The sequence below is a fragment of the Molothrus ater genome, chromosome 3, assembly GCF_012460135.2.
Source record: "Molothrus ater isolate BHLD 08-10-18 breed brown headed cowbird chromosome 3, BPBGC_Mater_1.1, whole genome shotgun sequence".
NCBI lineage: Eukaryota > Metazoa > Chordata > Aves > Passeriformes > Icteridae > Molothrus > Molothrus ater.
Genome location: NC_050480.2, coordinates 111070872 through 111098329, shown reverse-complemented (window position 1 = coordinate 111098329; position 27458 = coordinate 111070872). Strand labels below are relative to the sequence as shown.

The window sequence follows — 27458 nt, the reverse complement described above, 5'->3', positions numbered from 1 at the left end:
CATTTTGCAGGATGGGTGGATAGGTTTGGGAGAGGAAAAAACCCTGAGCAAGGACAGGACCTGCACCCACTCCTGCCTCTGCTGCCAGAGCCTGGAAGCGCTTGGAGTACCTCTCTGGGTGTTCCTGATCCTCATTATTCCCTCCACATCCTGGGAGTAACATTTGACCTCCCAAAGGTATCACAGGGGTCAACTCGTGGCTTTTCAGACCCTCCCGAGACCCAATCTGGGGCTCCTGTGTGGTTACAGCACAAAGAAATCCAGCAGAATATTCCTCATTTGGATTTCCTCCCTTCCCAGGGCCCCCACACAGAATTTTAAGTGCAAACACTGCTACTATTATTAATAACCACTTTTTTTTCCCCCCTTCTCCCCCTCTCCTGCAGCACCTGGCATTCTGATGGCATTAGTAAGGAGGGTTTCATTCTGCACCCTGCCTAAAATGCTGGTCAAACCTGTCCTGTCGGAAGCTCCCACGTTACATAAAGGAGGCTGGGGCCATGTGAAAATGCCACCTCTTAATTACCACCGGATCGGGGTAATTAGTCTGGAAAAACCTCAGGATTACCTTTTTTTTGTGCGTGTGTGTGTGTGTGTGTGTGTGTGTGTGTGCTCACCTTCCCCTCTCTGCTGCGAGGCTTCACCTGTATCTGGGGCACAGGAAGCAGCAGAGCTCTCCCAGGGCTTTGGGAACAGGGAAATTACGGCGAAAAGCCGCGAGCGAAAATAGATGGAGCAGACAAAGGGGGGAAGAAAGCTTTGTTCTCCCCCATTTTCATGGATGGGGAACAGTGGCAACAACTCCCATGGGCCAGGCAGAAAATGAGTGGCTGAACCCTATATGGAACGACCACCTCTTTAAAAATATCCCTCTTTTTTTTTTTTTTTTTTGGGGTGGATCCGATATCTGGAATTTTATCCCTGCAAAGGGAGGGTTTATTTTCACCCTCCCACACCCCCACCTCGCCAAACTTCAGGGACATTAAAATAAGTGAGAAAGTGCAAATCCTAAATTAGCTCAATATTCACATGTTCCTTAATTATTGATGAAACTCTTGGCTCCCAAGGGAAGTTTTTGCAGAGAGAGCTGGGGGTTCCCAGCAGAAGATTCCCTCAGTGCTGTAGTTTCCAACTCTGCCCACTGCCCATCCTCCTTGATTCCACCAGGTTTTCCCCAGGGATTGCTACCTGGACCATTTATTTTCTAGGTAAAAAAACCCAGAGCTTTCCCATTACACAAAAATAATGCAGAAAAGCTCCCCTTCCCCGCCCCTTGAAATGCAAAATTTTTCAGCATTGTGCTGAATAGTTCTGCTCTTACTGCTTTTAAAATGCAGTTTAAAGGTTACAAAAATATATATTTTAGTGCCTTTAGGTTAAATGGAACTAGGAAGAGTTCTTCTTACACCTTTAAATTTATGAAGATGGATTAAGATAAGAAAAAAATGTATTTGCGTGATTCAGAAGCGGATTTTGACTTGCTGAGAAATGAAGCTTCAATTTGTTTTACAATATTCCCACTTCTGCCACCACAAATTATGCATTTGTACTGCATTTCGCAGTCCTACATCACTAGAAGTTTGCTGATCCAAGACAAAATTGGTTTATCCTTGGATAGAACAGGTACAGAAACAAAAGCCTTGGTTATTGTCCCAAGTTCTCTGAGCTCAGATCCTTCCTGGGGGTTCCTGCCCAGGAGTGAGGGGGAATTAGGCAAAAGATGGCTTTAGATGCCCACAATCCTCACCCTGTATCCAATAGGATACACTATTCCCAGATCTTTTTTTTTCCAGCCAGGTGTGATGCTGGGCAGTGCTTCCAACAGATTTTGTGTGGTTTCCCTCTCTTCTTGGAGCTTCCTTCCTTCCCTTGCTGTTGGCAGGTTCGGAGGTTTCGTGACGTAACTTGTGTCTTTTGAAGGTGGATGCTGCAACAGCTTCAGTCTCGTGTGTTTAAACAGGAGAAAATTGGTTAATTACGCTGATGAATGCAGCTAATTGTCCTTGCTGAGAGCTGAGGAGCTGGAGGCAGAGAGCACCAGGGCAGCTGAAAGGAGAACTGCAGCCATGGACACGATGCTGAGCTGTCCTCGAACACTTCACAGAGCCACACAATGGTTTAGGTTGGAAAATCCCTGAGAGATCATTGAGTCCAACCATTCCCAGCGCTGCCTGGCTACCTCTGATCCATGTCCCCAAGTGCCACATCCCAGGGCTTTGAAATCCCTGCAGGGATGGGGACACCTCCACTGCCCTGGGAAGCCCCTTCCAATGCCTGACAGCCCTTTCCATGGAGAAATTCCTCCTGGTCTCCAACCCTGAACCTCTCCAGGCACAACTTGTGGCCCTTCCCTCTCCTCCTGTCCCTGTTCCCTGGGAGCAGAGCCCGACCCACCCTCGCTGTCCCCTCCTGTCAGGGAGTTGTGCAGAGCCACAAGGTCCCCCCTGAGCCTCCTTTTCTCCAGGCTGAGCCTCTTTCCCAGCTCCTCAGCCCCTCCTGGTGCTCCAGCCCCTTCCCCAGCTCTGCTCCCTTCCCTGGAAACACTTCAGCCTCTTCAATTCACAAAAGTTACAAAGCAGCTGCATCCCAATAGACTCAAATTCACTTAAACACAAGCACAGATGGTTCTGAAATCTTTAATGGTGTCTTGCATTTATGCTTTAAAAAACCCTGGTTGTTACTAAGGGGCACTTGGGGACATGGGTCAGTGGTGGCCTTGGCAGTGCTGAGGGAATGGTTGGACTCGATGGTCTTAGAGGGGTTTTCCAACCTTAATAATTCCATGATTCTACAAATCTACCTCTGCTTTACACTGGCTGCATGTGAAGCATCAGAGCTGGAACATCTTGGGAGGAAATTCAAGGAATTCTGCCTTTACCACATGTCTGGGCAGTCACTTGAGGTGCTCCAGTGCCATCTCCCATCTTTGGCACCAAGAAAAACTCCACAGACAGACAAAACTCCAAAAGTCCACAAAGTTCACGCAGATTTGGGTCCAACAGTGGTACCAGGACTATTTTTCCACGGTCTCTCCTTCCCAGGGTAGTTTGGTGCCTGCAGGTGCTTACAAGCACAATTGAACCTCCATTATTGCTGCTCTAACATTGCACTTGCCAATCGTGTCCTTGGCCGTGGATCCTGCAGCGAATTCCGAGCCTCAAAGCCAAGAACAGCCCTATCCCTGCAAAGAATGGAGGAGCTCAGGAGAAGCCAGTGTTGGAACGTTCCCAAAGCAAAAAGGAAAAATTTCCTTCAGTCACTGCTGACCCGGGGTTACCAAAACTGAAAACATTTTAATATCTGTGCTGCGAGTGCCTCTTTCCCCGTTGTGGAGCGACAGCAGAGCAGGGATTCTCATTTTCCTTGGTGTCCAGGTAATTTCACTGGGAGCCACCTCATTCTGTGAGGACAATGGATGAATTTATAACAAAAGGCCTCGGAGTTTGAAAGTCTGATTTTCGCGGAAATGAAACCAAGTCGCTCCTTTGTGCTCGCATTCTGCTAATTCCACCATCTGGGCACTGACGTAATTCTTTTTCTTGTGCTTTCTAAAAAAGGCCTTCTTGCCAAACCCAGAGTTGGGTTAAAACAGAACTCAAAACCCACTAGAAGAAAACAAACAAAAAATATATATGTAATTTATTACTCTGAGACATGTTTCTCTTGTTCCAATCATCCATTTCACTGGACAGTATCTGGTAAGAAGAGCTTTTCACTGAGTAATGTTGACCACAAACACAGAGCAGAGCAGTTAAATCAATTGTTTCTGTCAAATACAAGCAATTTATGATTTATGATTATTTATTTATTATGATTTTCCCCTCCTACAACCACATGCAGAGCTTGGGGCACATTAAAATTCCACATTTCCCAGGATAAAGTGCCGTGTATTTATTGCAGAAATAGAAAATCTTCCATTGGTAGCTGATACTTCCATCTGAGCCAGATTTAAGTCTTGGGTATCCTGAATTTAACAGAAGCAACAGCACAAATTTAAAGGTTTATTCCCAGTTTTATTCTTCCTGTAACTGATACTGGAATGTGGCCAAGCACCCACAAGAATCAGCACACAGGAACACATGAAAATTCACAGAGGGAACAAACAAACAAGCCCAGCAATATTTGGGGAAGGAAACCTTATTCCTTGAGTAGCACCTTTTTAAACTGAAATCCCAGAGAGGCTGTAAAGTTTAGTTGGCTTAAGAGTTAAAAAATAATAATTGGAAACAATCAGGCTTTTGGATTCTAATAACAAAAATTCTGACTTGTGGTGAGGAAGAAATCAGGAGGGATGCTTCAGTTTAACATAAAACAGTATTTTGCTGTCTTCTTTCACTGAGAAGATGATTTTTTTCACCTCAAGCACGAGTTTCCTCCCAGTTTGACAATAACTGATGGTATTTGGTGGTCTTCCATTTAAGGAAGCCAGGGACAAGCAGATTATGGTGAATAATAATTGTACACCCTGAAAAGGAGATGCAACAAGGGCTAAAAACCCTGGCATGTGAAATCCAGGGAAAGGCATCTTGTTCTCCTGTACAAGAAGTGAAACTTCATTTTGCTGCAGTGAATGAGCATGTCCTGAAGGCAGGGGAAAAAAAGGTGCTTTGGAAACCAAGAGATCTTAAAAAAACAGAGCTGAGCCGCAACCAAACCATCCATGTGGTCTGGGTGCTGCAGATGGAGCTTCCTCCACTGCACAATAAAGGCAGCTTAAGGAAATTTTTTTCCCTATTAACATCTGCATCTTGACAATGTTCCTCAGACCGTGTTAAGCAACTCCACTGAGCTGAGACAATATAAAAATGTACCCATTTTCTTCAGCAGAGCAGCCAATGGGATGTTTTAGATTTACACTGATGAAATCCAGCCAGGCCTGGGTGAAATGAGCAGCTCATGGATTTGGATTCTGGATTCTGCCAAGATAACTCTCTGGTCTTCAGGGTTGTGCTGTCAGTTTGCTGTGGCCAAAGAAATATCAGAACAGGACACCAGGAAGGGGAATCCTTCTTCCCATTCCACCACTTCCAAGCCCACCCATCTCTCATGACAGCTCTAAATGACATTAAAATGCCAAAATTCAAGCTGAATGTTTCAGATCTCCCACAAAACTGCTTGTGGCAGTGCCCAGTTGCAGCATTCCTTATTTCCAGGCTTATAATGAGAAACAAGCTCTAGTTTGGTTATAAATCCAAATAGCAAGTTTTCAATGTGTGAATGGCACATTGAAACAGCAATCTGACTGTGCTTTTAAAATCTTTTGGTCTCCCACTTTCAGGAAAAAACCTTGCTCTATCCAAGGCAGCCTTCTGGATTCCAGAGGTACCAGTGAAGAGATCCTGAGTATGTCCTGGAAATCAAAGATTTAGGTATGGTTAATAAATGATAAGGTAAATACACATTTCCTTTGGCTTTGGTGCAAAGTTTCAACTGTTTGACAATGGTTTGGAGGCACAGGGAGGTCTTTTTATTTCACCCTTAAGTGCTGACATTTTCTGAGCAAACTTTTAATCAGAGTAAGCATTTTGGGAAGAAACAACATTCATTTTACATGTAAAAAGAGATGAATGTAAAAATTAGACACCACTTTTCAAAAATCAATGAAAAAACACAAACAGCTTTGCAAAACCCCTCTGCTTCCAGAAGGTTCTCACAAGTGAAAACAATTTTAATAAAAACTAGGGAGATTTTCAAATTTTTTTTCCTGGATTGAGAAAAACACAGTCAGGTGAAGCAGAAAGTCATTCCCTGCCTTTCACAGTCTTGGTGTGTTGATCCTCCATGTGGATCCCTTTTGAACATGGACTGAAGCTCCTGTTGGCCCATCACCATGTTTTCCCCCTTGGGAGAGCTGTGTTTAGATAGAGTCTGAGTTTAGATCCAGCCTGTGTTTAGACCCAGTTTTTGTTTAGATCCAGCTGGAGCTGGAGCAGTGTCCAAGCCTGGATTGGTGCTGTGTTTACACAGAGCCTACTTCAACACAGACTCACTCCTGAGCCTGAAAGGGTTAAATGTTCTTGCAGTGCTTCTTTTTCTTTCTGGGTGTTCCTTCCCCACATTCCCCTGTCTCCTCTTTTTGCTTTTTGTGCTTCTTCTTGTGGCGTTTCTTCTGCCTTTCCTCCTGCTCCTCTGTGCTGAGTTCCTCCCCCTCAGACATTCCCACAGAAGTTTCTCCATTGCCTGTATTCTCATCACAACTGATGTTTTCTCCTTCATTCTCCTCTTTATGTTTCCTCTTTTTTTTCCTTTTGTGACATTCATATAGTGGATCATCCAGTTCTTTTCCATTCAAGCTCCCTGTCTTAGGCTTTTTCCCTGGTTTCTCACAGTCCTCTGTGCTTTCTGCCTCATCATCTCTCTTCTGCTTCTTCTTTTTCTTTTTGATTTTGGTTTCCAGCTCTTCTGAAGGCTCCACAGCTTCATCAGCTGCTGGGCTGGAATGATCCACCTTTGGTTCTGTTTCCTGCTGGGATCCCTTCAGCTTTGCCATGCGCTTGGCAAAATATTCCTGGACAGTGAGAGCACTCTTCACTGTGTTGGAACCATCTCCAGGGCTGGAGAGCCACTTGTTCCTCTCCTTCTCTTCCTGGGAGTCAAGATCAGCCTGAATTTCCTCCTGCAAGAGAACAGAGAGGAGCAGGAGTGAGTCAGGAGTCATGGCTTTAAACATAATGCTGTTTTTTTTGCACACTAATAAGGAAAATACTGAAAAGCAACGTGGTGCTTTGAAAATTAACTGTGAAAGTACAGATTTGGGTGGAAGTGAGGCAGTCCTTAATGTGAAAGATGCTGTAGGTTTAGGGAAAAGAGGTGGAAGGAGGGAAGGGAGCAAGAGAAAACAAACCAAGACAATTTTCAGTTTTAGTTTACCTACTCCTACATAACTCATGTCTACCAGTGCCATACATAGTACATTACACTGACTTTACAAAGCACATGTCTCTGCAAGACATAAACCAGCATGAAAAATGATCCACTGCAATCCATTAGCCTGTGGCACAAAGGAAATCCCATGCCTGGAATAACTCTTCAGCAAAGAACTTGTAATCCAGGGAGCAATCCAGCATTGAGGCATCTCTTCCATCTTATCTGATCTTTGGAAATGTTTGTTTCAGAGCTGCTCTGCTGTCAGGGTGTCCCAGATGTTGTTATTTAAACAGGCTCCATTTGATCACACGTTATCAGATGGCACAAACAACATCACAGGTTACATCTTACAAGGTTTCTGCAGACATGAAATAAAGAGCTGCTCATCTCCAGCTGCAGGTGAAGAGTCTCCTTTCTAGAAAGGAAATATCAAACTAAGAAATATCAAACTAAAAGCAAATTACAGCTCTGGAGCTGGATGTTATGGATGGCATGAAGAGAATTGACTGAGAAAGCAACAAATGCCACAAGATGGAAATGTATAATTTGTTAAATTATCTGACATTTACAAAAGAAACAAACCAGAAAGGCAGCTGAAATTAAGGCTTGTTCACATACATACCAAAGCACTCAAAACAAAGCCTTTGTGGTATAGCCTTTTGCTTGGCAAAAGTCACAAATGACTCTTGGAAATGTCCCAAATTTTCACAGAATCACAGAATCATTCAGGTTAGAAAAGAGCTCCAAAACTATAAAGACCAACCTCTGACTTTACCCCACCTTGTCCCCAGCCCAGAGCACTGAGTGCCACATCCAGTCACCCCTTGGACACCTCCAGGGGTGGGGACTCCAAACCTCCCTGGGCAGCCCCTTCCAATGCCTGACCACTCTTTCCATGATGAAATCTCTCCTGATGTCCAACCTGAACCTCCCCTGGCACAGCTTGAGGCCGTTCCCTCTCCTCCTGTCCCTGTTCCCTGGGAGCAGAGCCCGACCCCCCTGGCTGTCCCCTCCTGTCAGGGAGTTGTGCAGAGCCACAAGGGCCCCCCTGAGTCTCCTTTTCTCCAGGCTGAGCCCCTTTCCCAGCTCATTAATTGTTTTTTTAAAGCCTTGTAGAAACCACAGGGAACAGGTACCCCCTCTGGATGGGAAAAGCTGGGAAGGATGGTGTAAAATCCTCACCAATATCTGCCCTACAACCCCTTCCTAAAGGAAAGGGGATCCACAGGGATTACAGTCAGAGATAATTCCTTGGTTTTCCATTCATAAATGCGTGGATGGGTAAGAGCATCCACTCTGCCCACACATCCTGAATCCTGCCTGCCCAAATCAGAGCAGTCAGATTTCACAGCCACTTTCACTGCCATAACCTGATACTAGAGGAAGGCCAGCAAAGAGCTGGGAGATAAAACCCCACTTATCTCAAAACTTTATAGTTATTGTGTGATGCTGCAGATAAGGGACCTGGCTCTCTTGAGGGCATCATTAAACTTGCTGGCTGAAGTTGGGTTTATTAGGGTTTGTGAGTAAGGTTTTCCAGGTCTGGCTCCTTATGCATCCATAACCTTTACTCCCATGAGCAGGAATGCAAAAATTGGTGTCATTAGTGATGCATTAAGAGTGGTGATTTCCTCATCCATCTGCTTTCAAGAGAGCTATTCCAGTGGAACGAAAGTAAGGCTGCACTTGAGATTCCAGTGATGTTTGTGTGGGCACTTATCAAAATTAGGGACTTTTCTTGTAGGGATATGTTGTAGTGTTCCTGAAGGGTTATGAAGTAATTGAAACTATTTAACTTCTGGCAAAGAAGCCTGAAAAGGGATGTGGAACACAGGGTAAAAACAGGATGTATCCACACATGTCTCCACACAGGTTACATTTGAAAGGGGAGTGGCAGAAGAAGTTTAACGAGACAGAATTCCCAGGATAAATCGGTTGAGCTATATTTATATTAAATATTTTTAGTAAGACCTAAACCAACAAACAGAGAATCCCATGTCATCACAGGATCATTTAGCTTGGAAAAGAGCTCCAACACCATCAAGTCCATCCTGTGACCATTCTTGTCCCCAGCACAAAGCACTGAGTGCCATGTACAGGCCTTCCTTGGAAATCCCTGCAGGGATGGGGACTCCAAACCTCCCTGGGCAGCCCCTCCAATGCTTAACAACTCTTTCCACAAAGAAATTCCTCATGATGTCCAACCCAAACCTTCCCTGGTGCAACTTGAGGCTGTTCCCTCTCCTCCTGTCCCTGTTCCCTGGGAGCAGAGCCCGACCCCCCTGGCTGTCCCCTCCTGTCAGGAGCTGTGCAGAGCCACAAGGGCCCCCCTGAGCCTCCTTTTCTCCAGGCTGAGCCCCTTCCCAGCTCCCTCAGCCCCTGCTGGTGCTCCAGCCCCTTCCCCAGCTCTGTTCCCTTCCCTGGACAAGCTCCAGCCCCGCAGGGTCTCTCTTGTTGGGAGGGTCCCAGAGCTGTCCCCAGCACTGGAGGTGCCCCAGCAGTGCCAGCACAGAGGGACAATCACTTCCCTGGCCCTAATGAAGCCCAGGCAAGCAGGGTCATTTTCCTTCCCCCCACAGCAGGATTTTGACACCCTGGATTGCAAAAGGACAAACAGACTCCCAGGTTTTCAGCCAGAACCGTTTCCCTCCCCACCCTGATGTGTAAAACACACTCAGGCTCAGAACACCCATTACTCCCTGGCCAACCAGGAAAGGATTTTCTCATTGCCTTGGTGACTTCAAGTCCTGACAACTTAATTACTGTAATTGAAGGCAAATATTACTTGAACTCTACACATTTCTTTCTTTTCATGAAGTACATTAGGCATAAAAACAAATGTTCCTTTGGTTAAGCAGAGGAGTTCCAAAGGTATGTACAAGTTTAGAAAATAAGAACCTTGCTCAGAAACTCCTTTATTGATAAGAATTTTAATAACCACGGGCCACTGAGCACAGAATTAACAGGGCATGGAGACAAGCAAAGAGGTGCCAACCCTAGAAAACCTCTGAGTTTAGGAAAAGCTTATGTAAAACCATAAATCACCTGGAAGGGCTGTTAAATGCCAAGATATTCCTGCTTCTGTGGTGTACCTGTCCCAGTAGCCATGAGAACACTGCTGAACTCTAACCAGGGGTCTTCTCTAACTCCTCACAGTTTATGTAATTCCTCCCCTGCTTGACCCAACACAGAGAAAAAAATCAACGAAAAATAAGGCAGATATCCCTAAAAGTGGATTGTGCTGCTGAAGCTTCTGAAAGACAAAATTTTCACCAGATAAAGGACAGAAATATTCTTGCTCCAGAGAACTGATGATCAGGTAAAAGGGAAAGAGCAATTATGCTGAAACTAGAGGGAAACCTGAAGATTGGGCCTTGCAAATTATGTTTGTCCATGCTATGAGTTCCAAAATTGCCTGAGATGAAATTAGAAGGAATTGGGAATAGGGAATTGGTAGGATGGTCCCAAGCAGAACAAAAGGACTGCTTGAAATGTGGTGTTAAATGTGGAATGAGTAAGAGGAAACAATAGGAAAATTCAAGGAGAGGTTGGGAAGTGCACAGGAAGAGATGAAGGTCAATTACAGGCAGAAGTTCCCTGTAAATATCATCTGTTTATGTAATTAGTGAAATGTATGGAAAATAATCTAAAGGACATAAAGCACTCCATGTACCACCGTGTTTTTCTCTGCCTTTCTTTGGTTGCTGATTAAATCATTAAGGGAGTGCACTAAACTTACAGAGGGAAATCCTGGTTCCCTTGAATCCTGCAGGATCAGGATTGCATCTCCAGGGCATCCCACTCTCAGAGCACCTTTCAGTTATTTAGTGAAAGGAAAAAACAGGGAGTTATGGTCAATGATCAAAGGAATTCACATCAGTGAAAACAAGAGAAGAAGCCTAAAGGGAGAGGGATTTAGACACTACATGAAATCAAATGGGTCTGCAACCCAACCTGGTCTAGTGGAAGGTGTCCATGGCAGAGGTAGGAATGGGATGAGCTTTAAGGTCTATTCCAACCCAAACCATTCTGGGATTATTATAATTAATATTCAAAAATAAGATCTGCACCTGCACGTTACCCTGGGAGGAAAGTGAGACAGAACCCATGGGCAAAGCAAAGGGTGCTGGAAACATACAGGAGCAAGAGAAGCAACCTGGATTAATTCAGAGAACTTTCCCTCCTCTTCAGAATGCAAGTATTTCCTTTTTCAAACTTAAAATCATAAAACAGGGGAGTAAAATAATCTCTTGTACCATCTCTGTCTGCTACATATGAACTACTATTACTCAAGCCCAGTAATTTCACATGACTTTGCTTTGTTGGTACTAATTCACAATGATTTTGTGAAATCTGATTCACAAAAAGGACACAAAAGGCCAGAAGGGCCTTTTGTCCAGAAGTCCAGAAGGGATGAGCAAAAAGGCAGAATAAAGCTAAACTATTTTAGTAGGGTCTCACTTAAATGACAGTAAGTGGGCTGGATGAGGCACATGGAGCCTGAGTTCCATGGAAAACACAGGATCACTCTTAGCTTTAAAATGGAGCCACCGCTGCTCTGCCTTTCTTACCAACTTCCTTGCTGAGAAACTGTAACAATAAGATTAAAATAATCCTGTTCTCTTCCTGCTGCTTCAGATCCTCACTGAGAGGTTGGTAGGACCCCCATGCAGTGCACAAAACTTGAGAGGCAAGAGCTGAGGGCATCCCTGTATCTTTCCATCCCAGGAATGGCTGCAGATGATTCCTGAAGAGTCACTCTGGAGCTTGCAGACATCAAGGATGACAGAGTCTTGCTTTAAGGAGCTGACAACTTCAAGTTAAGTACAAGCATTAACATTTGGATTGGGATCAAACAGGCGAGAGGGTGAACAAAGACCTGTAGCCTGATGAGTTTAAGCAGGATTAAAATAAATACATGCATAAATAAGGCCACATACCATCAGTTCTGCAGTCAATTCTGGCATCAGAACAGGTACCCAGGAGGCTCTAATGCTTTTAATTTACCTAATTAAAATTGGTTTATTGCAGACAGCATCTTGTGGAGAGGTGATGAGAACAGACTCCCAGCACAGACAGGGCTGATGCAAAGGGAAAACAGGACATTGCTCTGTGCCCATGAGGAAAAGGACAAGCAGCAGGTGGAAATTACCCACAGGAAAGCTTTGCCAGTAGGAGAAATCAGTATGTTTGTGAGGCCTTAACAATCATTGGGAGTCTCAACCACTGAAGACAACTCAGCTACCAGGGAAGTGTTAGGGGGAGTTAATTCTTGATTGGAATGGAAAATTTAAGATCTGGACTCCAGAAGCATCTTTCAGTTCTGTAATGCTTCCAAAACCTGAACAGGGATACAATTTGACCTCCTGGTGATCACGGAATTGTTAAGGTTGGAAAAGCTTTCTCAGACCATTGAGTCCAAAAATTCCCCAGCACTACCAAGACCATCACCAACCCATGTCCCCAAGTGCCACATCCACACAGTTTTTAAATCCCTCCTGGGATGAAGTTTCCACCACTTCCATGGGCAGCCTGTTAAAATAAATGAGGGTTTAATGAAAGAGATGAGAAGCAGGGATACTCAACCTGGACAGAAGTGGTAAAAATTCAGGTCTCCTGCAACTTCTGGTTTTTGTTGGCTATGGTGGTGTAATCACCAGAACATGCCACATATCCATAGGAAGGTTTAATTTTATTGTGATTTATCCTGAGTACCAATAGAACAATGGATCCACTGATGGGAAATGGAATGAGAATCCTGCAGGTCCAATACCTGGGTGACATGACACTCGTTAAAAGGACAAGTTCCAATTATTACAGAGAAGCACTTTCCTGTTTGACTCTGTTAAAATAAATTCTATGCCAGAATATACTGAAACATCAGCTGTGTTGATATTAACTTGCAGTTGATATTAACTTCTACACTCCACATGAGCCATCAGCTGTCTCTAACCCAGCAAGGACAAGAAGAGAGGTAAGGAAGTAATTAACGGAAAGGGGACAAGGAAAAATGTTTTCCATGGAATTATGAAGATCCATTTTTGCTACATTTGCAACTACAAAAGAGCAGATTGTTTCTCTAGCAATCAAAAGGCTGAGGAATTTTATTATAGTAAGTCTATGCCTAAAATAATCTGGAGGTTATTAATAGGATCATTGACCTCTGGAGCAGAACTACTGTGAGTGCTAGACCAGCTCCACTTTTTTTAGTGGAGCTGAACCTTTTTTTGGAGTTAAATCTCCAAAGACAGAGGTTTTACCATCCTTCAGGATATCCCTGTTGTGATTACAGAACCATGGAATGGTTTGGGTGGGAAGGGACCTTAAAGCCCATCCCATTCCACCCCCTGCAATGGGCAGGGACACCTCCCACTATCCCAGAGTGCTCCAAACTCCATCCAGCCTGGCCCTGGATATGGCACCACATCCTAATGAGGAGGTTTTATCGCCATTTAATAGCACCCATTTCACCCCACTGCAACAATCTACAGGTGCTTGATTTTCATTTACGTTGTATTTGCTGATTCCATTTTTATATCAGTTTTAAATTCTGTGGTGATGTGTTTCTATTAAAACCACATCCAAATTCTCCCAGCCTGTCTCGTCCTTCTGTTTTATATTTTTGTCAAAAGCTCATCCTCTACCTCAGCAAGTGGCCAATTTTAGCAATTTTCATTCATTCTTATAATTCACACACCAGAAAACCCCCTGAATACTCCTGGAATGCAAAATGCCATTTGTTTGTGATACAAACAATCCATTTCCAGGGGTGCAGGATGAGCTGGAGCCCAGCCTGATCCCATCAGTGAAACAGGAGCTTCACAATAGAGCTGTGACACTCAGCCAGGTTTTGCCTCCAGCCTGCAAACACCAGCAGAACAGGAAACAACAGGGTTGCAAAAGTGCAACGGATTAAATTTTGGCCAGGGACGTGATTGCAAGGATAGTCCTGGGGATTCATTCCAGCTGTCCTGAGCAGATCCTGGTCAGGCCACAGCACCTGTATTTCCAAGGGCAGCTTGGGAATCCTGGCACTGTGTCCCACAGGGCACACACACACACTTCCTCCTACTGTTCTTACACTTTTCAGGAAAAAGAATACAATTTATTTAAGTTATTGCACAACAAAGGCAGAGAGTAAAGTCCAGGAGCTGAGGCTAAGGGGGAATACACCATGGGATAATTCCCAAGAGGTGCAGAAGGCTGAAAACACATAAGGAATGAGTTAAAAAAAACCTCAGCACATGGCAGAGAAAATCCTTTTCATATCTTGAGGGATACTTAGATATCCCTGTGACATCTCATTCCACTCCAGCTCCTCTGCTGAGGCCAGCACAACCTCTCTTCCTTCACATTTCCCTGCAAATTACATCTGTGCCTTAGACTGGATATAAACAAAACTACTAGGAGAGATTTCCCTTAGGATCTCTCTATTGGCACGAAGCAGAGATCCAAACACAGTGACTTCATCTTCCCAAAAAGCACCTAAATCAATTCTAACTGTTCTGTTCTCACCTTGAATAACAGAGGAAGTGCAGTCCAGCAAAATGAGCACAGGACTGGGAAGGTCACGTTTCCCAAGTTCTCTTCCCAGCTGCTGGGAAACCCTGGAGAAGTTATTCCCTCCAGCTCTGGCACAGGTTATCAAAGCACAGAACATGCCTGATCAACTGCATGAAACTCACAGCAGAGCTAAGAGTTTCATAAAGGGTTTGTAAGGTGCTCTGAGACCCTTCACAGAGGTATCCCAGATGAACAAGGATGGAAATAATCCTGGAATTCCACTCATGTGCAGCTGGGGCTGGGACACAGAACACAGACCTGACCCAGCAGCACTTCTGTGACAGATCTGTGAGGAATCAAACCACCAGGAGTCTCAGGTACTGTATTTTAAAGGAGTAGGCAGGAGAAAAATCATGGAATGGTTTGGGCTGGAAGGGACCTTGCAGCTCATCCAGTCCCACCCCCTGCCATGGGCAGGGACACCTTCCACTGTCCCGGTTTGCTCCAGCCCCATCCAACCTGGCCTTCGACACATCCAGGGATTCAGGGGCAGCCACAGCTTCTCTGGGAAACCTGTGCCAGGGCCTCCCCATCCTCATAGCCAGAGAATTCCTTCCCAAATTCCCATCTGTCCCTGCCCTCTGGCAGTGGGAAGCCATTCCCTGTGTCCTGTCCTCTCATGCTTTGTTCCAAGTCCCTCTCCAGCTCTCCTGGAGCCCCTTTAGACCCTGGAAGGGGCTCTGAGGTCTCTCTGGATCCTTCTCTTCTCCAGGTGAACCTCTCCAGCCCACCCAGCCTGGCTCCAGAGCAGAGGGGCTCCAGCCCTTGGAGCATCTCTGTGGCCTCCTCTGAATTTGCTCCAGCAGCTCCACGTCCTTTTGCTGTTGGCTCCAGGGCTGGAGGCAGCTCTGCGGGTGGGGTCTCACCTGAGCAGGGCAGAGCAGCAGAATCCTCCCCTCCCCTGCTGCCCACACTGGGGATCAGCCCGGGATGCAAATCAGTGCAGATTGCTTTGTTAATCCTGAATCCAGACTCTAAATGTCTAAAAAGTCTTCAAAAGTCCAGGAGAGTCATCCCTATCCCTGTCCCCAGTTCGGTGGGTACTGTGCCATGCTCAGAAGCAATCCAAGCCTTCTCCACATGTCCTGGGCACTTTTTACTCCTTTGCAATGTGTGTGGAATGGGGAGCTGCTATTAAGGATTCAGGAGACCAAACCCTTGCTGATTCTTGAGTTCAGGATTTCTTCCTGAGCTCCACAGATAGAGAAGAACCCCAAAAGAAGTGACAAGTGGGCTTGGCCAGCCAGACTGTGAATATAAGCAAAGGTATCAATGAGGGCTCTGAAGATTTGGGATGCTGAGAGAAAGAATGGAATAAAAACCATTGGAAGCACCCAGAGGAGAGAAAGGAGTTCTGGTAGCAATTCCAAGAGCAAGCACAGTCACAGCAGCACAGCTTTGGCTTCTGACAGAGGAAACTGCACATGCTTTGAAATCTGAAAACAACACCTGCCTGTGTCAAACTCTTCTGGCTCTTTTCTAATAATAAATGTGGAAAAGCAGATCTGTGTACAAATAAAGTGCTTCCAGGAGCATTCGAAGCAGATAATTTAAACCAAAGCTTTGCTCCTTCCCCCTTCCCCTCAGAAAATGCTTCTCAAAAGGAAAATCGACACTTGAGCCTCTTCTGTTCCTCTGTTGTGAGAGGGTGATTTGTGGGAGAGCTGATCCATGAATCCAAACCAGCTCAGACCTCTGGGCAAGGAGAAAGACATTTCCTGTTTTTCAGCACCACCAGTGGCCCAGGAGCCTGAGAAATACCTTGTGTCACTTCGTTGTCACTTTTTAGTGTGCCTTCATCAGGCTTGGTTCCTTTCCTCTAAGCAGGTGCAAAGGGGGACTCAGAGCACAGGGAAATGAATCAGAACTTCCCAATTTGGGGCAGGACAGACCAGAAATACCTTAAATACCAGCAGGACCCTCCTGTGTAGGCTAAAAGAAAGATGCAGAAACACAAACAGCAAGACTGAGAATTAGATTTGAAATAGAACAGCAGGGCTGTGAATGCACATTTTTTTTTCCTTCTCTCCCATCTATAATGGTCTGAAGAAAAGAGTTGGTCTGAGGAATGGGATTTACTTTTTAAAGAAGACCATTCATGCAGTGTGGCTACAGTTCATAAGGATCTTATCCTTGTTTTCAAGGATTCACTACAACCCAGTCAGGTACAACTCTCCGATGCTTCCTTAAACAACCCTTCTGACAATCAGCTCCTCAGATCAATTCCAACTGGGACTCATCCTCCCCTCCAAAAACCAACACAACTCTTCTCCTCTCAGCTTCAAAATGCTGCTCCAAGTGTTTCCCTACCCATCTTGCCCGTGTCCTACCTTACCCTCTCGCTATCTGAGATGTGTAACATCCTGCCCTTGTTCTGTCCATCATTTCCTTGCAAGCTCTCTGGGGAAGCAATTAGCCCACTTGTGAGCACTCTACAACATAATTAACAAATAATAACCACTGAGAAATGTAGGCCAAAAAAGCCAAGTTATCACAGCCCCATTTCTGCAGAGACTTGCATTGTTCCGTGCTCGCTTGCAGCTTCCAAGTTCCTGGAGGCACAAATTCCCCTCCAAGGCAGCACAAAAGCAAAGGTGAATGCTGTGTTTTAAAGGAGATGTAAAATGTTCTGACTTTATTTGGATTTTCAGGCTTTGCTGCTTTTCCCTGCTAATTAACACGACCAGTTGTGAGTATTTACACAGTTTGGTTCTAAATTAACTCTGGCAACGGGAGCACTGAAGGAAGGAAAGACAGGATGACTGTAACCATGAGCAAGATGCAACACCAACATAATGACATCATTTAGGATGAAAAAAACTGCTGGAGGAGACAAGGACAGAACCTATTCTTGGGTTTCCATCCACACATCCCACAACAGCCTGTAGGGAATGGTAACAATTATCAGGGAAAGCCTAAAAATTCGCTCTAATTTCAGCAGCAAATAAAATATTTCCAACTCCTGAGGCTTCCTACTGTAAGACAGCTCTTCCAGGCTCCTGCACACTTCCTAGGGAGTGTTATGAATCCTGGGCATCCCTTCAATACTGAAAAATAAGGTGCCAAAGCAATTAGACAAAGGTTTCCAATAAGGCTGAAGCAGAATGCTGCTGGGGAGCCAAGGAAGCATAAAGGAGGATGAAGAAAGGGAAGAAAAGAATAAATGATCAGTTTGGAGTGATTATTGGGATGGAGAAAGATGGCATTTGGAATGTACAAAGGAATAATATTGAGGAAAGAGGGGGGAGAAAGTATGTGGTTAAATCTCCACATTTTACAGCCTTGAGTACATCAACAATGATGACCATACTCTGAAATTCTGATTTTAGATCCACCCACCACTGATCCTGTCCTGAAACACCAAACTGAGGTGATCCCCACTAAAAACAGGAAAGTGAACAGCACATTTGAGCCACAAAGCAGCTGGAAAATCTGTAATGGAGCAGTTGGCACTAACTAATGAATAATCCCTGGAGCCTGAGAGTGCCAGGATGTCTCACCCAGCCCTGCAGCCTGAGCAAGACAGAGCACGTCTGCTGTGACCTGGGACAAAGGATCCTCATGGTCACTTGGTGAAATCTGCCATCCCTGGCACAACTTTGGCTCTGTTAACCTGCAGAACAACTCACCTGGTTTAACCTTAGGTCATTTGAGGAGAGAACAGCTCAGATCAGCACATACAGGAGAGAAATTTCCCAGGTCTGCTTTAGTGGTAAAGGAAGTCTTAAATGTCCAAGAGGAGAGGTCTTGCCCTTCAAAACTGATAAAAAGCCACAGAATGGCTGGAACTCAGTGATCTTTAGGGACCCTTCCAACCAAGCCCTTCTGTGATTCTCTGATGCTATAATGTTGAGCCACTTTGTAGCCTCACGGTCAGAATCTAATCTCAGCTTTTCTGCTCATGGGCAATATAGATGTGATCTCCCAAGCATTAAAGGTGAAAACATTTGATTTATTCTTGTTTCACATCCATATCTGTCCAACCTGCTCTTGGGTTTACACTGAATTCCTCTCCTGAGAGTAAGGAGCCTCATTTTCCACCTTCAAAAACCCATCCTTGGACTTCTTTGGGCTGCTTTCCATGGTCGACCTTTGTGTTTCTGCTCTGTTTTTCATGGAATCACAGAATGGTTTGGGTTGTGAGGGAACCTAAAGCTCATCCAGTGCCACCCCCTGCCATGGGCAGGGACACCTCCCACTATCCCAGGTTGCTCCAAGCCCTGTCCAACCTGGCCTTGGACACTTCCAAGGATCCAGGGGCAGCCACAGCTTCTCTGGGCACCCTGTGCCAGGGCCTCCCCACCCTCACAGGGAAGGATTCCTTCCCAATATCCCATCTATCCCTGTCCCCTGGCACTGGGAAGCCATTCCCTGTGTCCTGTCCCTCCATCCCTTGTCCCAAGTCCCTCTCCAGTTCTCCTGGAGCCCCTTTAGGCCCTGGAAGGGGCTCTGAGCTCTCCCTGGACCCTTTTCTTCTCTAGGTGAACCTGCTCAGCTCTCCCAGCCTGGCTCCAGAGAAGAGGTGTTTTCCCTTTTTTTTTTATTGTTTTGGTTATGACTGCATCCCTGGTTTTGACCTGGTTGAGTTTTAAAGGCACACTTGTCCTTCATTACACCAAGCACGAGCTTTATGGAACTGCATAAAGATTCTGCAGCAATGCAAAAAACGCCAATGAGAAAATCCCCGTGCCTGCAATTCCAGATAGATTTCCTAGGATTTTATTATTAACACTTTGTGTAATGCCCTGAGGGGAGTGAAGAGCTCTCTGGTTGCCCAGTGAACCACACAAAACACAGAACCTGTGCCCCAAGGGACTTGCAGGTTAAAGCTCAGAGTGGGTACAAAACAATCCAAATAATTGCCAGATAGGCGACCCCGCAGGCAGCGCTCGCGTTCCAAGCCGAACGTCTCCTGGCACAGGAGCTCTGGAAATGGAGTGGGAATGGGATGCTTATCACAGCTCAGCAGCAAACTGCTCCAGGAATAAGCAGCAAAATGAAGACTCAAGAGGAAATGTCAGATTAAAGGGAAAACCAATTTGTTCCCAACGTCTCATTTGGTCCTAATGCTCTGCGGTCTGCAGGTAAGGAAAAGAAAACAGAATTGTGGAATCATTGAGGTTGGAAAAGCCCTCAGAGATCACCGAGTCCAGACATCCCCCAGCACTGCCAAGGCCACCACTGACCTATGTCCCCAAGTGCCACATCCACAGAGCTTTTAAATCCCTGCAGGGATGGGAATTCCACCACTGCCCTGGGCAGCTGTGTCAGGGCTGGACAACCCTCTCCATATTTACTAATATCCAATCTAAACCTCCCCTGGTGGAGCTTGAGGCCATTTCCTCTGGTCCTGTCACTTGTCACCTGGGAGAAGAACCTGTCCCCCACCTGGCTGCACCCTCCTGTCAGGGATGTATCAGCCCAACACAGAGCTGGCTGTCCCCAGCCCCTTCCTGGTCTTCAGCTGTGAGAAGCTGTTGACAGGGAAGTGCTGTTGGTTTGGGTCTCAAATCCATCATGGAAGGCTCAGGAGACCTCAGCAAGAAGTCCTAAGTGTCCTGAAGCAGAGAAAAAAACAGATGCCAGCAAAGGAAGAGAAGAGCAAAGAGCACATTCTTGCTCGATGCTGAGCATTAAAAGGGTGTAGAGAAAAGGGAAATAAAGAATCACAGAATGGTTTGGGTTGGAAGGGACCTTAAAGATCATGGACAGGGACACCTTTCACTATCCCAGGTTGCTCCAAGCCCCATCCAGCCTGGCCTTGGACACTTCCAGGGATGGGGAATGTCCCCTCATCCAGCAGATCTGAGTGGCCCCGCATTTAGCAGGATCACAGAAGCTTCAAGAGACGTTGCTTACCCCCAGTTACACTCTAAAATCCACCTTAAATCTCCTTGCTAATTTTGCTTTGCCTCCTTCCAGTTAATCCTCCGCTGCCCTGCTCTTTCCTTGGGTTTGCTCTCTGCTGACCCCTCCTGCTGCTTCCAGAGCTGGGTGGTCGTTCCACCATCAAGTCATCCCATCTCAGATCCCTGCAGTGACTGAGCAATGCCAGCTCAGGTTCATTCCCTTCATTTCCCCACACTTAATGCCCGGAGAAAAGCAGGAGGGTGGAGCCACGGAGTTCTCCAAGAACTCATTCCAAGCACAGGTGAAGGTCACGGCTGCTCCAAGGTGGGAGCTCTGTTTTTCATTTAGAAAAGGATGGTTGTGGTAACTCTAAGCAAAGAAGCTCCACTCCCTTTGCTTTTGGATATTGTGGCTGGATAATCCTGGACCTGATAAAGCTTCTAGCAGGTTCTGATAGAAGCTGTAACTGTGGTTCTGGAGTTTTTAACACTTTTTCTCCATGTGGATTCTTTGATGTTGAATGACACAGTTGAACCCAGTTGGGAAAATTATTTGTCTTTCCTTTTCATGCAACCATTTATTTTCACAAAGAGTAGGAACTTCATATTTGTCTGCCTTTGTCTGCCTGTGGATTGTGCCTCAAATCAGTGAGAGAGGATGGGATAGAACAAAAAAAAAATCCCAGAATCATGGAATCATTAAGGTTGGAAAAGTCAATCCAGCACTGCCACCATGTTCACCATAAACCACATCCTCAATGCCACATACATGTCTTCCAAACACTTCCAAGAATGGTAAGTGTTCAAAGAAAAAATCATCTATTCTTTAAGTGACGGGGAAGACAGGCTAAAAATGAGGCAGTCTTTTAAGCAGTTGAAATAAAACCAAAATAATTCAGTGTTGATAAATAAAAAGAAATGCACCTGGGTAAAATAGAACCTAATATGAAATAGTATAAAATTAGAAAGTTGGGATGTATTTCATCCAGCCTATTACTGGATGTCATTGGTGCTTCTGCTTGTCTAAAATACCATATCTAAAAGAAGCTGGACAATTTTAAAAACAAGATATCACACAGATAGAGGTAAAAAAGAAATCCTTATAATGCCAATTGGTCCAAAGCTCCCCAAAATCAAGTGTGCCAGAACTATTTACCATTAATTCCAACTACCCTTAACCTGATTTCTCAGACATTTTTCACCTCCTTCATGCAAACAGGACTTGTGCTAAAAGGAGTGTTGATTTAAGGTGGAAGTGAGACTCAATGAGAAACAGGAAAAAAGTAACAACAGTGTAAGTGACCACTAAAGACCATTTAGAAAAATATTTTGTGCTTAAACAGACAAGAAGCAGCCACAGACCCTCTTCCAGAGAGGAAACCACCTCTGGAAATGTGGAAACATCCAAATGGAAGCAGTGAGAGTAAGGTGAGGATGGCAACCATTAAAATGACTATTTTTGCAGCAATCAACACCTCCTGAAGAAAAAAAAAAGCAAGAATTCATGCTAAGTCATAGGTGGTAAGAAGCCAACACAGCACTGAAGAGAAGGAATTGTTCAATTGTTATCCTGGGTATGAGCATTGCAAATGCAGGCACTGACATCCGTGTTACAACCTGTTGGGGACCGCAGCATGTTGAAGGGATTAAAAGCTAATGACAGGCCACCATCCTCTTAAAATCCAGTGCCAGGCCAGGGGCTTCCACTTTCTCAGCTGAAATATCCACAGTTGCAACATCAGCCCGGTGTTGTTTGTTCCCAATGAAAGAGGTGATTCACTTTCTTTCCAGCAGCTGCACTGTAAAATGTTGATTAGAGTGTGAACCGCCCCCAAAATTTAAAGCAGAGTGGAAAAAAGAATACAAAGTGAGGCGTAAAAGGAGATGGGAGTCGAGAGGGAAATCAAAGCAGGGAATTCACCAGGAGGTAGAGATTTTATCAAAGCGATTGGTTCATTAGGCAGAAAATTTCACTGTCATTAAGACGGTGCTGCAGTGCTTTTTGTTAGTGAGTTCTTCAGGGCAGACACCTTTGTATTTCTACTTGTAAAACACCAATTAGTACCTCGGGCAGACTACAAACAAATCAACATTAAAACAAAGCAGTGAAACAGAACCATTTGTATCTCCTGCTAAGCCTGCAGTCACCAGGGCAGATTAAACTCCCTGGAGAGAGACCACATTCTTCATTCCCTAATAGTCTTCCCCTTGTTTGCTGCGCATCTCTAGGAGTTAAAAAGCAGAAATTTGGATTTATCTCTCAGCTTGGGCTCAGAGGGAGTTCACCATGGGATGCTGCTGCGGCAATTCTTGTTACAAGTTTTGTGTGTGTGTATTCAAGCTGGTTTTCAATTAATAACAGTGTAATTGTTGCAAAGCCCACCCAGGACAGCCAGGCATCACTGCTTTCCCAACGTGCAAGTGAAGGTACCTGCTCAACATCCTCTGAAAGGCCACATTTGGGAATTAAAGAACAGCTGGAAGCGTGCAAGGAGCCAGACTTGGTTCAGTCTAGTCCATATGGCTGGAATGGGATGGGTTTCTGACACTGTCTCCAGAAATTCAGAGGGGGTTTCCTCATTCACTTCCAAGCAGAATTTGGGAGGGAATTTACTTCTGTGGAGGATCCATTTCCTCTGATCCTGGTTCTTGTTCCCTGGGAGAAGAGCCTGACCCCCACCTGGCTACAATCTGTTTTCAGGGAGTTGTGCAGAGCCACAAGGTCCCCCCTGAGCCTCCTTTTCTGCAGGCTGAGCCCCTTTCCCAGCTCCCTCAGCTACTCCTGGTGCTCCAGCACCTTCATCTTTCAACCTGCCCTACCCACCTTCTCCCCCCTTCCCACACACACTTTCTAAACAATATTAAATGTCTTTTCCTGTTTAACTCCCTAAAATATGTGCAGAGGAAAGGTCAGACACAGCAACAATCTGCTGGTTCAGGGTCACAGTAATAGTTAAGATGCCAGAATACAGATTCAGAGTCTGAGCCTGCCATGATTCACACTGAGGGCTGGTCAGGTTATACTTGCTGTAAGGAGAAAAATGGTAATTTAGCCTTGATGATTGAGAAAACCTGAAAATCTGCCAGCCTCATCTCTGCCTGGAGTGCCAGTAGCTATTAAACCCTTAACCAGGGACACAGGCAGGAATGCATGATTTGGGGTTTATGATTACTGGAGCAACATGAATGTCAAAGGTTGGGAGAGAACGATGGTCTCACCTCCATGTTCTACTCCCTGGGGTAAAGAAATAATGATTGTAAACAGAAGCAGCAGAGATGCATTTTTTATAGAGCTGCAGAAGCCTTTCCACGTTTAGTCAGGCACTCAACAGCCTGTGGGGTTGATGTAAAAGAGCACCAGGGATTTTTAAATACATCTGTCAAGATTCATATGAGCAGAGCTGATCCCTCTCAGAGGAAAGGTGATGGATTTCATGAGCTCTTAGATCCTTTCCTAAATTACCTCCTGTGTAAAGAAACCAGCTTGGAAATGGATTGAGAGCTCTCCTGAAGGAGTTAACCATTCAAACAGGTAATCTCTGAATTTTGAAAGAATTTGGCCACCAGAGCTCCTTCCCTACAACAGTTCCGAGGAGCTGCTGCCAACGTTAACATCGGGAGGCAGCTACTGACAGGTTTCATTTTGCCCAGTCTGATGCTGCTATTGACACTCATGCAGACAAGCCAGCACAAACAGGAATAAAAGGCCACCTTCCATGGCAACACTTCTCCAGGAACTAAGGAATTTACTGACAGCCCTGAAATCCTTGGCAGGTGGTGGGATTTGCTTCCCAAATGTCCCGGGGCACGGAAAAGCTGATGGGACTCACCTAACAGTGGTTCCTACCATGCTGCTGGGCAGCTCCAGAGATGAGCAACAGCCTCTGCAACATCCAACAGGAATTACTGGGTAATGTGGCCTTTCAGGCAGAGGCCAAGTGATGTGGAAGGTTGGGGATAAATTCCAGTTGCAGAGTACAGAAATTTTTGCAGAACCCACAGCTACTTGAATTTTTCTTCAGGCTCGACAGCAAATGGCAAATTTCTTACACAAGAGTTACTGGATGGGGCTTGGAGCAACCTGCAATAGTGGAAGATGTCTCTGCCCATGGCAGGGGTTTGGAATTAGATCATCCTTAAGATCCCTTCCAATCTAAACCATCCATAACTCTAATTTCTGCCTCTGCATCTTCTACCCCAGTTCACCACCTAAGCAGGCAACTTTGTGCCAGTGCAGAAGGTAAAAGTGATTCAGAGGGAGGAAGCTGAGCTCATTTTGCCAAGTCCAGGGGAAGGGTGAGCTGTGTACAAGAATGTTCCCTCCCAGACTGGGATCTTCACACCCTGTGCTCAGGCCAGTTCCCAGTTTTCCTGCCTTGGAGAAAAGGGGATGTGGGTGTAAACTGGGAGCTGAACTCCCAGCTCCAGCTCCTCTGCTTCTCAGAAAACTCAGCATCTCTATATTTGGGGTTTGAATCTAAAATTTAGGCCTTTAGTCCATCACTAGTTTGAAGACTGCAGAAAAGCCTTAAAATCTCAGCAAATTTAACCTGGTCTCAGATTCACAGCACTTTAGGAAAGCTTTTGCAGCATTCCCCAGAAGTTGTGCTTTGTCTTTAAAGCAGAGCCGACAATAACGTGAATCCTGGAGAGCAGAAAGTCGTGCAAGAACAACAATGTAAAGGTTTGAGGATGTAAAGGTTTGAGGATGATTTTGGAAATACCAAAAGACCTGCAGAGGCAGCTGAGAGCCTGCTATTGATGACAGATTAGCCAACCCCAAGGGGTACAATTTGCATCTGATTCACAGGGACTGGAAGAGAATTAGGAAATTGGGATTATAATGGGATTAATCACATGACTCCAGGGATCCCATTCATCCTGCTGCTGAAGGGTCCTAGAGCTGCTCTGCACTGCCTGAGCTGCATTTGGGAAGTTATTTGAGGTTTTCTGGGACAGGACTGGAAGGAGGGAAGAGATAAAAGTTTACTGGTTTTCCACTCAAAGCCAGCCTTTATCAAAGTTATGTGACCACGAGCTGAGATTAAGGACGGTAGTAAACCTCAAATCCCAGCCTAGAGCTGAAAACCTTTGAGATTTAATGCTACTAATTCCTCCAGTCCTCACATTTACTATAAGTGACTGTTAAAAAAAAAAAATAAAACAAATCAATCATTCTGGAGGAACTGTTGTGAATCCTGAAACAAAGGGAAAGGATGAGATCATTGCTGTTTCTTCAGCCTTGGTGAGGTCTCCAAGTGAACATATGAAGCAGATGAGACTTGCCTCAGCAAGGCCTGCCAATGTCAGAGCAATAAATAAATGTTCAGAGAATGAGGCTGCACCTTCAGCTGATGTGAGCTGCTGTCAGAGCTGGGAAACCTGCAGAGTCCCAGGATTTCTGGGAAAATGAAGATCTGGTGCTGAGTTCCCCTGAAGGGAGACTCCAGAGCAAAGCCACTCTGGAAAGGGTCAGGCTGCCAGGCAGGCACTTAATTAAAAGAAAAACACTTCCAAAGAATTCTTTCCCATTGTGATCCTCTCTGTTGAACTTGGCACTGCCATGGAGTTCTTGGGCTGTCCTACACCAGGGACACCAAGGCCTGGGAAGCACTGAAGCAGCTTGTCCCAAACTGTTCAGCATCAATATTTGATGTGGGGACTCCTGGTTTTCTTCCTGCCTTTCTCTTCCTGGGCTTAGGCCATTGAGGAAGATTTTCACATGGAGCCAGAAGAGCTGGGACTTTCTGTGCCTCTCTTAATGGTGAAAATTAGGAATGAACCCTAACTGTTATGATGTGCAAAAATGAGCTGCTCTAACCAATTCCTGACTGTGTTTACAGTTTTCCAAGAATTGGTTCCCAACCTGGAGTCACAGCCCAGGCCTTGGCACAGCAAGGCTCAGGCATTCCTGGTGGAAGGTTCTCTTTGCTCCAATTCCCACTCCCTCTGCCTTAGACCCCTCATTTTTAGGTCACTTTTAGGTCTTTGTTGTCATAAAGACAATACATAAAAGAATGCTCATCTGTAACAACACTGTCCAAATAACCCCTTCTGTGAGGACAATTTTTATCTGACCTTTGTTCCAAATCTGACAGCAAAATTCTGATTTTATAAAACTCTCTTGGAATACACTTTTTTTCTTTCCCTAGTTTTAAACTTAATTCACCTTCTGGTCAAAGTCTAAACAAACAATCAGAAGTCAGGCTGAATTTACGCCCTTTGGGGGGAAAAAAATCACCACAAAACACCGCAATATCTACAGAGATGCCTATTGACCCAGCAGTTATCAGAACTGTGGTGGGTTTTTTTTTTAATTTTTATTCTTTTTGGCACTAACCCAGCTTTCTAAACAGCCAGTGACCCACTTTCACCTAGCTGGCCTCTGAAGTTGAGAGAAGATTCCTACCCTCTGGACGCTGGAGGCTCTGTTTGAAGTCCCTGCTGTCAGGAGATGGTCAGTTTACGTCTCCTGTCCTAGGACAGGAAAAGGATGCACTCTCAGCTCCATGTGTTGCAGGGAGATAAGCACAAAGATTTCTGTCCTATGCCCTTATCAGCTTTTCCTGCTACTCTCCAGAACAGACACCACCAAGGCTGGCAGTAAAAATTAAACTTAAGCAAGAGGAGGACAAAAAAAAAAAAAAAAAAAAAAAAAAGAGTATTTCTCATAATTGTAATGCAAAAGATTGAAGTTTTGGGGAAAAAACTCTGCTAGGATTTTTAGGAGTACTGAAAACTACCTAAAATCTTCTGTATTCTCAATGTCGACTGACCTACTCTGACACACCCAGGATGACTTAGGGTTTAAAAGATACCTCACAACTTAAATAATCTTTACTACATGAGAATTCTTCCCCTTGCAAATAAAACCAATTAGCTGGCAAAAGGACATTCCCTGCATATGGAAATGATCATGGAATTACAGAATGGTTTGGGTTGAAAGAGACCTTAAAGATCAGCCTGTTCCACCCCTTCCCATGTGCAGGGACACCTTCCACTAGACCAGGTTGCTCCAAGCCCCATTCTATAAATTTAATATTTTTATTTCATGGTTTCCTTTGCTCCAAAGCCCATTCTATAAATTAATAGTTTTATTTCATGGTTTCTTTTGCTTTTCCTTCTCTCTCTACTGCTCCCTCCTTCTCCTTATGTTCCTTCAGTTCTGCCACCTCATTT

At 45.0% G+C, this 27458-nt stretch overlaps 1 protein-coding gene across 1 annotated transcript in view; it reads right to left on the bottom strand.

Moving 5' to 3' along the window:
* Window positions 1-3992: 3992 nt before the first annotated feature.
* The window catches only part of PINX1 (PIN2 (TERF1) interacting telomerase inhibitor 1), a 61839-nt gene continuing 38373 nt past the window's right edge, over window positions 3993-27458 (bottom strand). Inside the window, exon 7 of the mRNA XM_036381156.2 lies at window positions 3993-6616. Coding sequence (XP_036237049.1) covers window positions 6008-6616 — 609 coding nt within the window. The 3' untranslated portion in view covers window positions 3993-6007. The remainder of the gene's footprint in view (window positions 6617-27458) is intronic.